This window comes from Vanellus vanellus (genome assembly GCF_965231255.1).
Source record: "Vanellus vanellus genome assembly, chromosome: 15".
NCBI classification, from domain to species: domain Eukaryota; kingdom Metazoa; phylum Chordata; class Aves; order Charadriiformes; family Charadriidae; genus Vanellus; species Vanellus vanellus.
The window spans coordinates 4,412,431-4,426,077 of record NC_138920.1 but is presented as its reverse complement, the minus strand read 5'-3'; the positions used below and the strand labels follow the sequence as shown (position 1 = coordinate 4,426,077).

At 54.1% G+C, this 13,647-nt stretch overlaps 1 protein-coding gene across 1 annotated transcript in view; it reads left to right on the top strand.

Annotated features, from left to right (window-relative positions):
- Positions 1 to 5,615: 5,615 nt before the first annotated feature.
- Positions 5,616 to 13,647, top strand: part of MYH7B (myosin heavy chain 7B) — a gene marked incomplete at its 3' end in the record, with an annotated part of 28,746 nt that continues 20,714 nt past the window's right edge. Inside the window, exons 1-8 of the mRNA XM_082491373.1 lie at positions 5,616 to 5,727; positions 6,693 to 6,796; positions 8,508 to 8,651; positions 8,750 to 8,906; positions 9,009 to 9,036; positions 10,146 to 10,242; positions 11,114 to 11,137; positions 13,031 to 13,123. Of these exons, the coding sequence (XP_082347499.1) occupies positions 5,631 to 5,727; positions 6,693 to 6,796; positions 8,508 to 8,651; positions 8,750 to 8,906; positions 9,009 to 9,036; positions 10,146 to 10,242; positions 11,114 to 11,137; positions 13,031 to 13,123 (744 nt within the window). The 5' untranslated portion in view covers positions 5,616 to 5,630. The remainder of the gene's footprint in view (positions 5,728 to 6,692; positions 6,797 to 8,507; positions 8,652 to 8,749; positions 8,907 to 9,008; positions 9,037 to 10,145; positions 10,243 to 11,113; positions 11,138 to 13,030; positions 13,124 to 13,647) is intronic.

Here is a 13,647-nt window from a genome sequence, read left to right as displayed (position 1 = left end):
CAGCAATTAAGGTGCTATTAAGTATTCAAATGAACTGGGCAAGGTTCTCTTTTCTCTCATTGTTTTGAAGTGCATTGCCAAAACCTCAAGCATCTTCACTGAAGGCTCACACGTTCCTGTAATTTTTACAGTGTTGAGTACAACCTTCATTCCTAAACAGATGCTTTACGGTGTCAAACCCACTGGAGAAGAACCCCCCTAGATCCTCAAAGCTGGTAAATTCAAAGCGAGCAAACTAAACCTCTCCAATTTTCCCATTCTCTTGGTGATCTCGCTGTCTCCATGCCTGTGTGTGACCTTCCCAGCACCTTGCTTGCTGACTCTGGCCGCTAATTTCTCACATCATGTCTCTTCCGGGTACTTTCTCAATCTAATATTTATTTTGGAGACTCCTTGAATGCAGTGTGAGCTTGGCGCCTCGAGCCTCAGCCACCTGTGTGCCCACGCTGCCCAAACCTCATGCTGCAGTGAGCTGTGTCCCGCTGCACTGAGGCACTCATGGCAGCGGCAGCTTCACACATGTTCCTAAAGGTTCATAGAAGCAGCACCTCACTGCTGATTGAAGGACAGCCAGCTCAGGACAGGGGGACCAGCGTTGTCCCTGGGGTGGGATGTCCTGGCAGGAGAAGACTCGTGCTGGGAAGTGCCCAGGGAGCTGTGAGACAAGGGGATCCAGCTCTTGTCCCATCCTGAACTCCACTGGAGCACCTGCCCTTTGGGGTCCCTTTGGGGTCTCCTGCTGACGCTGTGGGGTGCGTGGAAAGCTGTGCTGGGGCGGTGGCTGCTGTGTCTCTCACCCTGGGGGGACAGGACTGTGGGGATTTAGTGGTTTGCTTTGGAGGGAGCCTTGCACGGCCAGGCTGAGCCAGAGGGACGCTGTCAGACTGGCAGCGCTGGCCTGTCACCTCCGCCTGTCTCGCTGGAAGCAGGCATTCTCGCTCGATGGAAATATGCCTGAAATAGCCCCTCCGCAGATTGTCTTTATCTAATCAGCTGCCTTCGCACTCCCCTCCAGTGCATTTCAGGGAGCTGATAGCGGTGATATGTTAAGTGTGGAAACCTCTAGCAAACTGCCCGACATGTAGAGTAATTCTCCTTCCTGCCACTTATCAGAGCCTGCTAATGGGAAACATTCCTCCTGGGGGTCGGGGAGCAGCCAGGGGGTTTCTCTGGAGAGGACAGCTGAGCCCCTGGCACCCTCCTGGCCCTCCAGGGCTGGATAGGAGCTGGTCTGACCACAAAATGCTCATTGAAGGGGCAGCTCTGCAGTCTGGTGCTGGTGGTATCCTGTGGGGAGAGGCTTGTCCAGCCCTTGGGGGCATGGTTGAGGAGCTCCGTCCTCTTCCATCATATCATGGGATGCCAACATCAAGCACAGAGCTATGGGGGAAAGAACAGAGGTGCCTGAAACATCAGGGGAAATGCTCCCACTGCTGAGGATGGCCGTGCAGGGCTGGTGGGACATTTGGGCAGACTGTTTGCTTTGGGTAATAGCCACCTAAAGCCAACTCCCTTCTGCTCAGGCTAAAGCCATGGGCTCCTCGTTGTGCCTGTGGGGTTTCATGGGAGGTCCATAAGAGCCCTCTGCGGCCACTGCCCCACTGAGGATGTCCCGTCACACCTGTCTGAGCAGGGCACAGCTCAGGCCTTGGCAGCAATATGAGGATGAGCTTCCTATCACCCTGAAAACCACATCACAAACGCCAACGCCGAAAGCACCCAAACCCAGCGGAAGCGCACTTCAGCAGCTGCTGGAGCAACCATTCCACATTTCCCCTTCTACAGATCTGCTCGGCCTTTGATGGACCCTGCTGGAACCTCTTCAAAGAGGGAGAGAAACTAGGGCGAACAGAAGGAACTGCAGAAGGAATCTCCGAAAATAAAACCTCTTTAAAGATAAGGCAGAGGAGGGGGTGAGCAGAGCGTGGGGCGAGTACATGCCCTGAGAAGAATGTGTGAGGCTGGACCAGCTGGTAGGTCTGGGCCGAGAGCTCGTCCCACTGCCAGGGCACTCATGGCAAAGGTACTTGGCACCGGACCTGCCAAAGGGTCCTCCAGGCTGTGGGTGGAAACCTGATTCCGAGCCCAGGACAGAGAGGCAGAAGACCACCAGAGTAACCTCAGAGGGACCTGTGGTCCACCAGTGCCCATGGCTCTTTGGGACAATGAAACTCTGCCATCTCGGCAAGGTTGAGCACCTCTGTCATGCCATGGTCAAGAGGGATCTCAGGACTAGTGTCCCCCTGATGGTCTCCCCAGGGGAGTTGCAGTAGACACAACTGCAGAGTCCAGCTCCGCACCAGCTGCTGCCAAATCCCGATGAGGACCTGAGCTTCTGAACACCAGCCTGGCGAGAGAGTGCCCACATGGGACATGGAGATGGGGGCTTGCACCCTGTTTTATCCTGATGTACTCAAAGTCACCTTGTTCATGCTACAGGCTCTCCTCCATGGGAGCATTTTAATTCGTGGAGAATACTGGCACCGTGCCACACTGCCAATGAAGGCAACATCAACACATCCATGAGCCCAGCCACCCTCTCTGCAGCGGCTCAAGCCACAGGGGACAGGTCTGGAGTCCTCCTCCATCCCATGACTCTCTCTGACTTCACTCCAAAGCAGGGTGGGAGGGCAGAGGACTGGCCTGTCAGGGGGATGCGGACGAGATGGCACTGGGAACCCAGACTCATGGGGTGTAGCAGCAAACCATGCCTGCATGCTGGATGGGAAGACTTATGATTGCTGGGGCGTCAGCAGAAACACCCTCCAGTGCCTGGTTTAGGTTCAGGGCAGGTCCTGGGCTGCAAAAATCTCTCTGCAACTTGGGCTGTGTGCCCAGGCTGAAGCCACGTGCCCTAAGCAGCTCCCGGTGCTGCTATTCTGGCTGTGGCAGAGGCCATGCCACATCCAGCCTGGGCACAGCACTGTGCAGCTAATCCTTAATCACCCCGTGCCTCAGTTTCCCCTACTCTCAGGAGGATACAACAATCCCAAGTTACTTCGGGGTGTGAGGGGTACTGACTGGGGAACAGCAAAACCCTGCAGCCGTGAGCCCTGGTTCTCCAGTATCACATTGCTGGGGTTATTTCTAATGTCTATGTCTCCAGGACGTGACCACACGACTGGGGAGCCAAGAGGTGGTTTGGCACTGAGGCAGCCCCCGGTCAAGGATGGGGGTTGCAGCCATCCAGACCATTTGGGGGGGGGGGGCAGATACTGCCCTTTTCTGCACGTGCATGTGGGGTTTCTGAGTCACCCAGCTCCAGTTAGGCTGAGTTCCAGCTCCGGAGGCAGCTGCAGCTCATTTCACACAAGTCTGCGTTGAATGCAAGCAGCCCACAAGTGCCCCTTCTCCCACGGTGGGCATGGAGTGGCTTTGTGTCCGGGAAGGAGCACAGCAGCGCTGCAGAGAGGACCGGCCGTGTTTCCCGGGGGGCTGAGCAGTGGTAGCCCACCCTGGCAGGGTGTGCACATCCCTTTGCCCTGGGAAAGGTGTCTGCTGGTCCTGCCCTTGACAGCGGCATCGCCTGGCCCGGTGCGGGCAGGAGGGAGATGGGGTGCAGAAAAGCATCCAGCCCTGCTTTGCTTTTTAAATGCACCAAAGCAAAGGCAAAGAGGGGGGCAGAGCGCTTGGTGGGCAGGCATGAGGGTCCTTTGGGAAGGCAGCAACACAGCCAGCCCAGAGGGTAGAAACATCACTGCACTTGGGGTGTCAGCAACTAAACTGGCTTTTCCTTGAGCCTGGCACAGAAATCCCCGTGGCTGTGGGTCTGGCTGGCCCCTGCCGGTTCCCATTCCCATCTCGGGCAGCCCGTGGTGGTGCTGCCAGCATGGGGGTGTGTTCCAGGCTGTGGTTACCACGTTGTACACAGTGTCTTTGGGTGCTGCCCGGGTAAAACGGTGTGGAGGAAACCCAGCAACCCCTCTGTTGAGCGATTTTGAATCTGGCGTAGCTGTGAACCAAGCTCCCACCCCAAGGTGAGCGAGCTCTGGGAGCAGGACCTGGCACGTTACTGCTGGGCAGAGCTTGCCAAAGGCAAAGCCCACCCAGGGCAGCCAGGCAGAGCGGGGGACTTGAGCCCCTCTGCCCAGCAGCGTGCCCACCCAGGGGGGCTGCCCTTGGGCCACTACAGCTCAGGGGAGCGTCAGGCCCCTCTGACAAGACTGTTAAGTTTCATGCCTATAACTAGAAAGGTAAATTCTGGTGTTTCTGGTGGTTGGTGTTGAATGGGCAGCGGCTGGCGTGCCTCGAGAAACAAGCCAAGCTCTTTGAGAAGAAGACAATTGGGTAGCAGAGACCAAGCCTCGAGGTCCTTCCCTGGTGCCCCGTTCCTGGGCAGTCTGGCTGGGGAGAGGCTGAATCAGAGCTGATCAAGAAGTTGGGATGCTTCAGCTCGGAAAGCCAGTGGCTGCACGCATCCCTGGCAGGGTGCAGGGAAGAAGCAGGAGGACTGATTGCTCAGGTGCAGGAGGAAATGGCGAAGCTCTCATTCCTCTGCTCCCTGCCGTTGCAGGCAGCACGGGCAGGCTTGGAGAGCTGCGCTGCCTCCCCGAGCTGGAGTCTCTCACTCTGCCTTTGTACTCGCCTGACAATACAGGAATAAAAATAACCAGGCTGCATTTGCAGAGAGATAAAAGCGAAGTTTGCCTTTTGTGTCTCTCCGGGCAGTGGGACAGCAGCACCAATGGAGCTGTGTGGACATGACACATGGGAATTTCTGACATATCTTTTCCCACTCTGACCTTGACAGACACAATAAAAAGGGGCTTTGCTGCACGCTCACAGCCACTCAGTCCTATCACCAAGGTTAGTAATAAAGAGCATGTCTGTGTGCACGCTTGTCCTCTGCTACTAACCCGCTTCACCTCTGCAGGGTGGATGTTGCCGGAGGACAGGGGCTGACTCTGGCGGTACATGGGAGGGTGGGACAGACCTGGATCGAGAGCATTTTTGCTAAGGTCCGCGCGCTTTGCCAAGTTGCTGGCTACCAGCAGTGGCTACGTTCGTGATCGCTGCGGCATTTTGGAGCTCTGCTGTGTGATACCGCATTAGATGGATATTAGAAAGCACTCTCGTAAAAGCGCTTTTCCAAGCAGCTGTCACGGTGGTCTTCTAGAAGAGGTCTTCCCAGGGATAATACCTCCAGTCTTGCTTTTATCATCTTGCAAAATTGCTCTGCAAAATGGACCCGGGTCTTTGCAGAGGTTTTGTGCAGGGCACCAGGGATCCAACAGGTCTGTAGAGCTGGAATAGGTTTTAGCGGAGTTTATCAAGAAAAGGGGTGTCGTTGGTGATTTCTGGTGACACCTAAAACGTGAATGTGGATTTTGACACCAAAGCGATGCCGGCTCACCCAGCTGGGACTTGCAGCGTGGGGCTGATAGCAGCAGAAGGGAAAGTGTTTAGTAATTGCCTTGTTATTATAGTAATTATTAGCAAGTATTGTTGTCAGCGTCTTCTCTCACTCTCTAAAATCAAAAGCACATGTGGTTACCGTGTTGTTCTCGGTCAGCAGCCCAGCGGCGGGTGCTTTCCCCATCCACTGACTCCTTGTCCCTTCCCTTCTTTCAGCATTTAGGTGTCTTTCACTCTTCCTTTGCTGCTGCCAAGTCTTCCTCCAGCTGGGCAAGATGTCTATGCTGGACATGAGCGAGTTTGGGGAGGCTGCTGAATACCTCCGAAAAAGCTACACAGAGCAGCTGAAGCTTCAGACAATCCCGTTCGATGGTAAGACCCCGAGGCAGCTCTCGGCACAGCCCCGTGTGTGTGCCCCAAGCCAGCCCCTTGGCCATGGCTCTCTTTGGAGAGCATCCCCATCCCTTTCCCAGTGCTGATACCTGAGGTATCGCGGGCACTGCAGAATTGCCCTCAACACCCTGGAGGACAGGAAGATCTCAGAAGTAGGAAAAGCAGATTTTTCACTGTCCCCTTGTGTTCTGAGGTGCAGGAGGAGGTGGTCCTTCATCTTCCCTGACTCTGAGGGGCAGGAGGGTGGAGGGAGATGGGCTGAGGGAATGGTGGCAAAGCCTTCTCCAGCTCCATTTGGTTTTGGAGCTGTACAGAGGTCACCCCGCAGCGCTCCTGCTGTGTCGCAGCCATGCCGCTGTACCGCAGTTCACTGTGCTCAGGCTCCAGGGCCCGGTTCGTGCTCTGCCTCGCTGCTCTTGGCTCAGCAAACAAGGGGGATTTTGCTTGCTCTCACTGTCCTTTTTTTCACAACGGTCTGAGTGCAAGCACACGTGAAGCAGCAGACTTCCGTCAGACTAAAAGTTGACGCTGGCAAAGTAAACAGCTGCCAAACATGAAAAAGACAAAGAAATCCCAGCTCCTATGACCAAGAGCAAAGGAAGGAATAATCACTGCCCTTTCATGTTACCGGACTTTGTTCATGTGGCTTTCAGTTGACCATTTCAAATGGTTTCCTACATTTCAGCCTATTTTGTGTCTCCCTTCCCTTCCCTTCCCTTCCCTTCCCTTCCCTTCCCTTCCCTTCCCTTCCCTTCCCTTCCCTTCCCTTCCCTTCCCTTCCCTTCCCTTCCCTTCCCTTCCCTTCCCTTCCCTTCCCTTCCCTTCCCTTCCCTTCCCTTCCCTTCCCTTCCCTTCCCTTCCCTTCCCTTCCCTTCCCTTCCCTTCCCTTCCCTTCCCTTCCCTTCCCTTCCCTTCCCTTCCCTTCCCTTCCCTTTCTCCTCCAGGAAAGAAGCGAGCTTGGATCCCAGATGAGAAAGAAGCTTATATTGAAGTGGAAATCAAAGAAAGCTCTGGTGGCAAAGTCACTGTGGAAACCAAAAATCATGAAGTAAGCAAAATACCTTTCCTTTCCCAAGGGCTAGCGCGCGTGTGCGGAGGGGGGATATGTGTGACAAGACTACATTTGAAACTAGCCAAGCTCTTGCTGATAACCCTTCCACACTTGGTGATCAGTCATGCCCCGAGGGGACACACACTGCGGTGTGTCAGGACACGTAGGCCAATTACTTGCCAAGAGCGGTAACGGTTCAGCATCCCCCCATCGAGTGTTTGCTTCCAAACGCGGTTTACCGGGCGAGACAGACGGACGGGGGACGGTCAGGCTGGCCCAGCACAGCTCCTGCCCGTGGGAGGAAGGACTGCCCAAAGGCTGCGCCTGCCCCAGCACAGCCCTTTGCCATGCTGAACCGCTGCCCGGCTCATCTCGAAGGTTGAAACAGGAGGTAAGGGGCCGCTTGGCCAATTCCTGCTCCTTTTAGCCGGGATTCGCAGCAGAGTGAGGGGTGCTGTTGGGAGAACAGGCGCTGGGCAAAGAGGTAGGACCAGCTGTGACTAGGGGTGAGGCTCCAGCTTTCCAGCAGCAGGAGGGAGGCAAAGCAAGAAACAATCAGGATAAATAGCTGCAAATGAGCTTAATTAATATTCTTTTCTTGTCTATGGGAGCCGCATGGCCCCGCAACATCATTACAAGGGTGTAAAACTGAGAAAAAGAACAAGGACCTGGCCAGACAGTGAATGGTAGAGTTTGTTATTTCTATTTCTCAGCTAGTTGTCATGGCACTGAGAAGCGCTTGCGTCTGCTGAATTTGAAAGAATTATATGTAACCGTCTTTGAAAAGTGTCAAGGTTGTGAAAATATTTTTGTCTGAAATCAGGGAAAAAAGCAAAAAACTGTTCTCTCCCCAAAAGAAAATTTACCAGGGAGGGAGTATCAATTTAAAAAGTTTATTTTGATGTTTAAAAGATCTTCAGCTTCTGCGAACAAAGCAGTTTCCAAACCTTTTTTGCTGTTCCCTCTTGAAACTCTCTTTTTTGACAATTTGTCATGGATTTGCAAAATCTAAAACCGTATCTGCTTTCCCTGGATCAGCTTTCCCAGCAGAAACAGTTTCAAGAGATGTAACCCCACCCTTATTCTTCTATCCACCTTCCTGCTATTAACACCTGACGCTTTTTAACACCACGCACTTCATATTCACCTGTAAGAAAAACTCTATGAAAGGTTTCATTTAATCTTTATTCACAAGACTATTTGCTAAATCCAGCTTCTTCCATTCAGGCCAGACACGTAACGCGATAGTTTCCCAGCGCTTGGCTTTGCGGGATTAAATAAATCCAGTTATAAGTGATGGGGTACAGGCTTCAGCTGTTGGCCCAAACGACCAGGGATGTCTCCAAGCAAAAGACCGTGCTGCTGCGGGGCTTTGGGCTGCGAAGAAGAGTGTAGGATGGGGGTGTCAAGCGCATTGTGGGGTGACAGCTTGGACCCCCTCTGCCTGGCTTGGCTGCAACCTGTGTTCCTGGGGAGGGGACGGGCTCGGTGCTTGCTTTTCCCAGCTGGGCTTTGTGGCTGGAGCGCTGGTGGGGCTCCCCTGGCCCCGCCACCCCAAAATGGAGGACAACCCTCTTGGGAGGACAGCAGGCAAGGGGCCAGGGTTGTCCCCAGCACGGGACTGTCAGTATGTCCGTCCACCCGGCGGGTTTTTGGGGGAGAGGGTGTTTGGTGGGGCCTGTCTGATGTGTCCCTCTTCCTCTGGCAGACGCGGGTGGTGAAGGAGGATGAGGTGCAGCCCATGAACCCCCCCAAGTTCGACATGATTGAGGACATGGCCATGCTGACGCACCTCAATGAGGCCTCCGTGCTCTACAACCTGAAGCGCCGCTACTCCCACTGGATGATCTACGTAAGCCAAGGGCGCCCAGGGGACAAGACCCTTGGGGTGGGGAGGTGAAGGGGTGCCAGGGATCCCCTGTCCCTCATCCACCCCCTTTCCCCTTGCAGACCTACTCGGGGCTCTTCTGCGTTACCATCAACCCCTACAAGTGGCTGCCCGTCTACACTGCACCCGTGGTGGCGGCCTACAAGGGCAAGCGGCGCTCCGAGGCGCCCCCGCACATCTACTCCATCGCTGACAACGCCTACAACGACATGCTGCGCAGTAAGACCCTCCCCTTGGGGACCCCCATCTTGGGGGGTGGCAGGGTAGGTGTCCAAGGCTCTTGGGGTGGCACCAGCCTAACGCCTGCTCCTTCTCTTCCAGACCGCGAAAACCAGTCCATGCTTATCACGTAAGTGCCCCTCCATGCCCACCGAGCAGTCGAGGCCCCCTGCGCCATGTTCCTGGGGGCAGCCCCGCACAGGCACCCCGTGGCCATGTTCCCCCCTTCCTGCCCTGCCCTGGCAGCTGTCGGTCCCCCTGTCCCTTCCCGCCCAGCCCAGCCTGCCACCACCGCGCCAGGTGACGAAGCTTTGTCTCCCCCGCACCCCGACAGCTGCGGGAGCTGCCGTGGGGCGCCCCGACCCTGCCGGCGTCCTCCGAGGAGCGAGGGGGAAGGAGAGATGGAGGCCAAGGCCAGAGGGAGATGGCCGAGGGGTGGTGGCGGCGGGGGAGGAGGGTGACGTGGGAGGGTGTAGGCCAGGTTGATTTCAAGTGACATATAGATAAGGGCTATATAAAGGACTCTAAAGGACGCTACGCCGCTGCCAGGAGCCACGGACATTTTTAGCCTCGGCCATAGCCTAATTAGGAAAGGCAGGGGCTGTGGAGAGATGCTTGGCGCGTGTCCGCTCCCCAGCTCCCCCCCGGCTCTTTGTGATCTGGGATTACAATGGGAGAGCGGCTAACTATAGGGATGAGCTCAGTGGGGCCCGCTGGCCGCCCGCACCCTGCGCTGGGCATGCAAGACCCCACTCTCGCCCGGGTAGCATTCCCCCCGGCGCGGTGCCATCGCCATCTCCATCTCCAAGCCCCTACAAGAAAGCGGGATGTACTGAAACCACCCAAGCGGGAGAAGGGCAGGCCGGTTCCTGGCTGATCCCGGACAGCTGAAGCCCCTGGGGCCAGGGCCGGACAGCCTCGGTGGGCGCCGGCACCTCCCGCCATATCTGCAGCTGACCCCCCACGGCACCTTCGAGGGGGCGGGCAGAGCCTTGGCTCGCAACCGGAGGATGCAGCGAGGATGGAGCTTGGTTTCGCTCCAAAGATGAGTCCCTAAGACAAGCATGTACGCTCCCAGCCTGGAGGGGATTGATAGCACTGGCCTCCCCGTCCCTCCGATGCTTCGCTTCTCTCCTCCTGGCAGGATGAGCAGGGTGGCAGGTCGGCAGGGTCTCTTGTTTGACGTTTTGCCTGTTCTTTGCCTCATGTCCTTGATCTGTGTATTTCTGTTACTCTAAGCGGAGAATCTGGTGCTGGTAAGACTGTAAACACCAAGCGGGTCATTCAGTACTTTGCCATTGTCGCAGCCTTGGGCGACACACCGGGCAAGAAATTAGTAAGACCCTCTTTTGAAACAAGTTCTTGCTGTTTTCTTCCTTTCTTTCTTCTTCTTTTTTTTTTTTTTTTTTTTATTATTTTCCCCCCTCCTTCTTTCTTCTTCTTTTTACTTGTTTTTTTCTTCCCCCAACTTTTTGCATTTGGAAGCGTGTTTTGGTCTGACCCACCCAGGGCTTGGCTTTTCCCTGACTTTTGAACAAGCAAGGCTTGAAATTATTCTGCTCAAGGGGAAATGGATATTTTTTTTTTTATGTGGCTGCTCAATCTGTGCAGCCTGGAGAGGTGCTTTAGATGCTCTCTTTATCTTCTCTTCCTCCTTCAACACCCCACAGATCTTCTTAAGGAACATTAAAAGAATAGAGTAAACCTGCCATTTCCCACCTTGCCTCTTTTAAGCCTTGCTTTTCGCCCTTTTCTCCTTTTTTTCTCCTCTTGTTCATTTTGACCCTTTTCTACCTTGTGCTTTTCTTGCTCTTGTTTTGATTCTTGCATTTCTTTGGTGCTGTTATTTTTGAGCTGCCCTTGCAATTACTTATTTCTTCTTGATATGTTGAGGCCCCAGCCTGCTTTTCCCTTGCAGAAGCAAACTGGCTGCTTTAGGTATCAGACAAGCAATACTTCAGCATTATTTTCTTTACTCTTCTTTGGGTTTGGATTTAACTGTTCTTGCTTTTTGACGCATTTCTTGATTTTCTTGAGCTAATCTATTTAACAACTTTTTGGCATCTCTTATAAAGTTTAATCCTCCCATTTTTTCTTGGACGTTTTTTGGCACTAAATGGTCATGCCCTGCTTTTCTGACCATGCTTCTTGTGGTTCTTGCCTGGCTTTTCTGGATTTCTAAAGACAATTTTCTTTCCTTTCTCTAGGCAGCTCTTGCCACTAAAACTGGGGTAAGTGTTGTAGACTCCTAATCTTTAATGCTGAGAACAGGGTTGTGCTGCACTGCAGAGAGATGGCGGGGTGATGGGGAATGCCTGTGTGGGGCACCTGCCTTGGGTCTGGGAGCCTGGGAAGCGTTTAGTTCTCCGCTTGGCTTTGTAGCTCCCACTTTCCCATAGTTTGAAGCTTTGGTGTTTCATCTCTTAGTGACTTTCTACTTTTTCTAACTCCCACCTCTCCTTCAAGGGATCGTTACTCTTCAAATGGTTGTTTCTAACCAGCACAGTGTTTGTCTGAGGGTGGCGTGGGCTCCTCCAAAGGTGAGGTGAAGCCCCCGCTCTCTGAGCAGTTAGTGTCCCCCCAGCCTTGAGGCCCAGCCGAGGGTGGTGGTGCAGGGGAAGACCCTCTTTGCCACCGGCAGCGCTCTGCTCTGGCTGCGGACCAGGGCCCTGATGACGCCACCCCCTGCAAAGACCTGAACTGCCTCAGCCCACCACATTGCAGGCAGCTGATGACCTTCTCTGGGGTGCATTTCTGAAGAGCTTGCTTAGCTTCAAGGAAACAACTGAGCGCCCTTGGAAACCCAGCAAAAGTTCAGTCCTTGGCGCTCCCAGCACCCCAAAGGCTCAGCCATTCCAGCAGCTCAGTCCTCTGTCCTTGGCCCTCGGTTTCTCTGAGCACTGAGGCTGATGCACACTCCTGGGTGGGGGATGCTCAGTAACACATGAGTCTCAGACCACTTGGGCAAAGTTATGAAGAGTGAAGCAGCTGTGGGGCTGAATCTGTGGGTCCTGGGGCAGCCCATGGGGCAGCCCCTGTTGAATCTCACAGGCCAGGCAATTTTAGATCAGGCTGCATTCCAAGGTAACAGATCAAAGGCTATCCAAGTGACAAAATACAGTTTGTCAGTCAAGCTGTGATTCATAGCTGCTCCCTGTCTCCTTTGCCCTCCACACACCTGGAGCTGCAGAGGTGGGGAGCAGTCGTGGGCCCAACGCTGAAAAGACAGCGCGGCTCTTGGTGGGCAGAGCCCAGAGATGGTGTTTCCCACCTAAGGAAAGCCCTGTGGGCTGTAATGTGTCAGAGCATTGGCAAAAGCTCTTATGAAAAATCCTGCAGGTGCCTGTGCCACCAAACCCCGCTGCTGTTGTCGAACCCCGCTGTTCTTTGTGTGGCTTGGCATGAGTCTCTTGCTTCTCTCTTTGAATTCTTGTCCTGCTTTGTGTGCATTAGGTGGAGGCTGTCTCTTTCTCTTTGAACCGAGCATACGAAACACCAGTGGAAAAATGAGATTGAGGGAAGATAGATTAATCTTGGGCCTTGCTCAGGGGAGCTCCAGTGAGTTGAGCAGATCACACCAGCTGGGACCTGTGATGTGTTGCCATCACACAGCGACCCTGTGCATGTTGTTGGTGTAGGGAGTCGTAGGTCAGGCCTGTATCTGGATCTTTTCTTTTGCCATGTGCTGTGATTTGCACTGTCCGAGACTTTGGTTTGGCAGAAGAGGAAATACCGGGCAGAGCCAAAGAGCCTGAAATGTTTTGCACTGTTGTGGTGACAATGCGTGCCTGCTCTTGGATTGCATAGTGTAGCAGCCTAAGAAAGGGGCTAAGGACTGCTGTGTGCAGAGAGGACAGTGGCTTGGATCTTCAGAGGGGCCGCTTTAGGCAAGGAGAAACCCACAGAGAGAATTGCTGCAAAACCCAGCTCTGCTGACCCCTAAACTGAGCTTCATTGCCCTATGAGACAAGGAGGTACCCAGGAGCAGCAAGTTCTTAAAGACGGCTAACGCGCGTAGCAGGCAGATGGCGCAGGGAGCCCCGCTCTCTGTTTCCATCTGTTGTTGGTAACAGATGCCCTCCGGCTGGGTGGGAGCTCACACACCCTTTGGTTTTGTTTTCCAGGGCACCCTCGAAGATCAAATCATTGAGGCTAACCCAGCTATGGAAGCTTTTGGCAATGCCAAAACCATAAGAAATGACAACTCCTCACGTTTTGTAAGTGTCTTAGCAAGACAGAGAGCTAACGTGCTGTGTTTATGTAAGCCGAATACATCGTTTGTGGTATTGTATTTCTGTACGTTGTGGGCCAAAGGCATGTAGCAGGAAGCTAGCTGTGCTTCCTACTGGGATTGGGCTGCTGGGACCAAGTTTCCTCTGGTTTCATCAATACAGTAAATGGTGCGCTGGTCAGAGTGAATCGCCCCAGTGTCACAGCCTGTGGCTGGAGAGAAGTCCCTTACAGGACCAAAGTTGACAGGACCAGTAAGCACGGCCTGGAGTGCTGGAGCTGGGAGAGGCAAGTGTGCCCCTTCCAGGTAGCAGCATCCTTTTGGCTAAGCCCAGCCTGGGTCTGCCATGGGATGCAGAGCTCATCAACCATGGGTGGCTTCGTTGCCTGTTCTTGTGCCTTGGAGGGAAAGGAGACACTCCTGGGTGAGGTTCCTCAGCACACCACACAGCAGGAGGCTGTGGGCAGACTCTGTATCACACTGCCCTGCAGAAGTGCTTAGCTTTAAGAA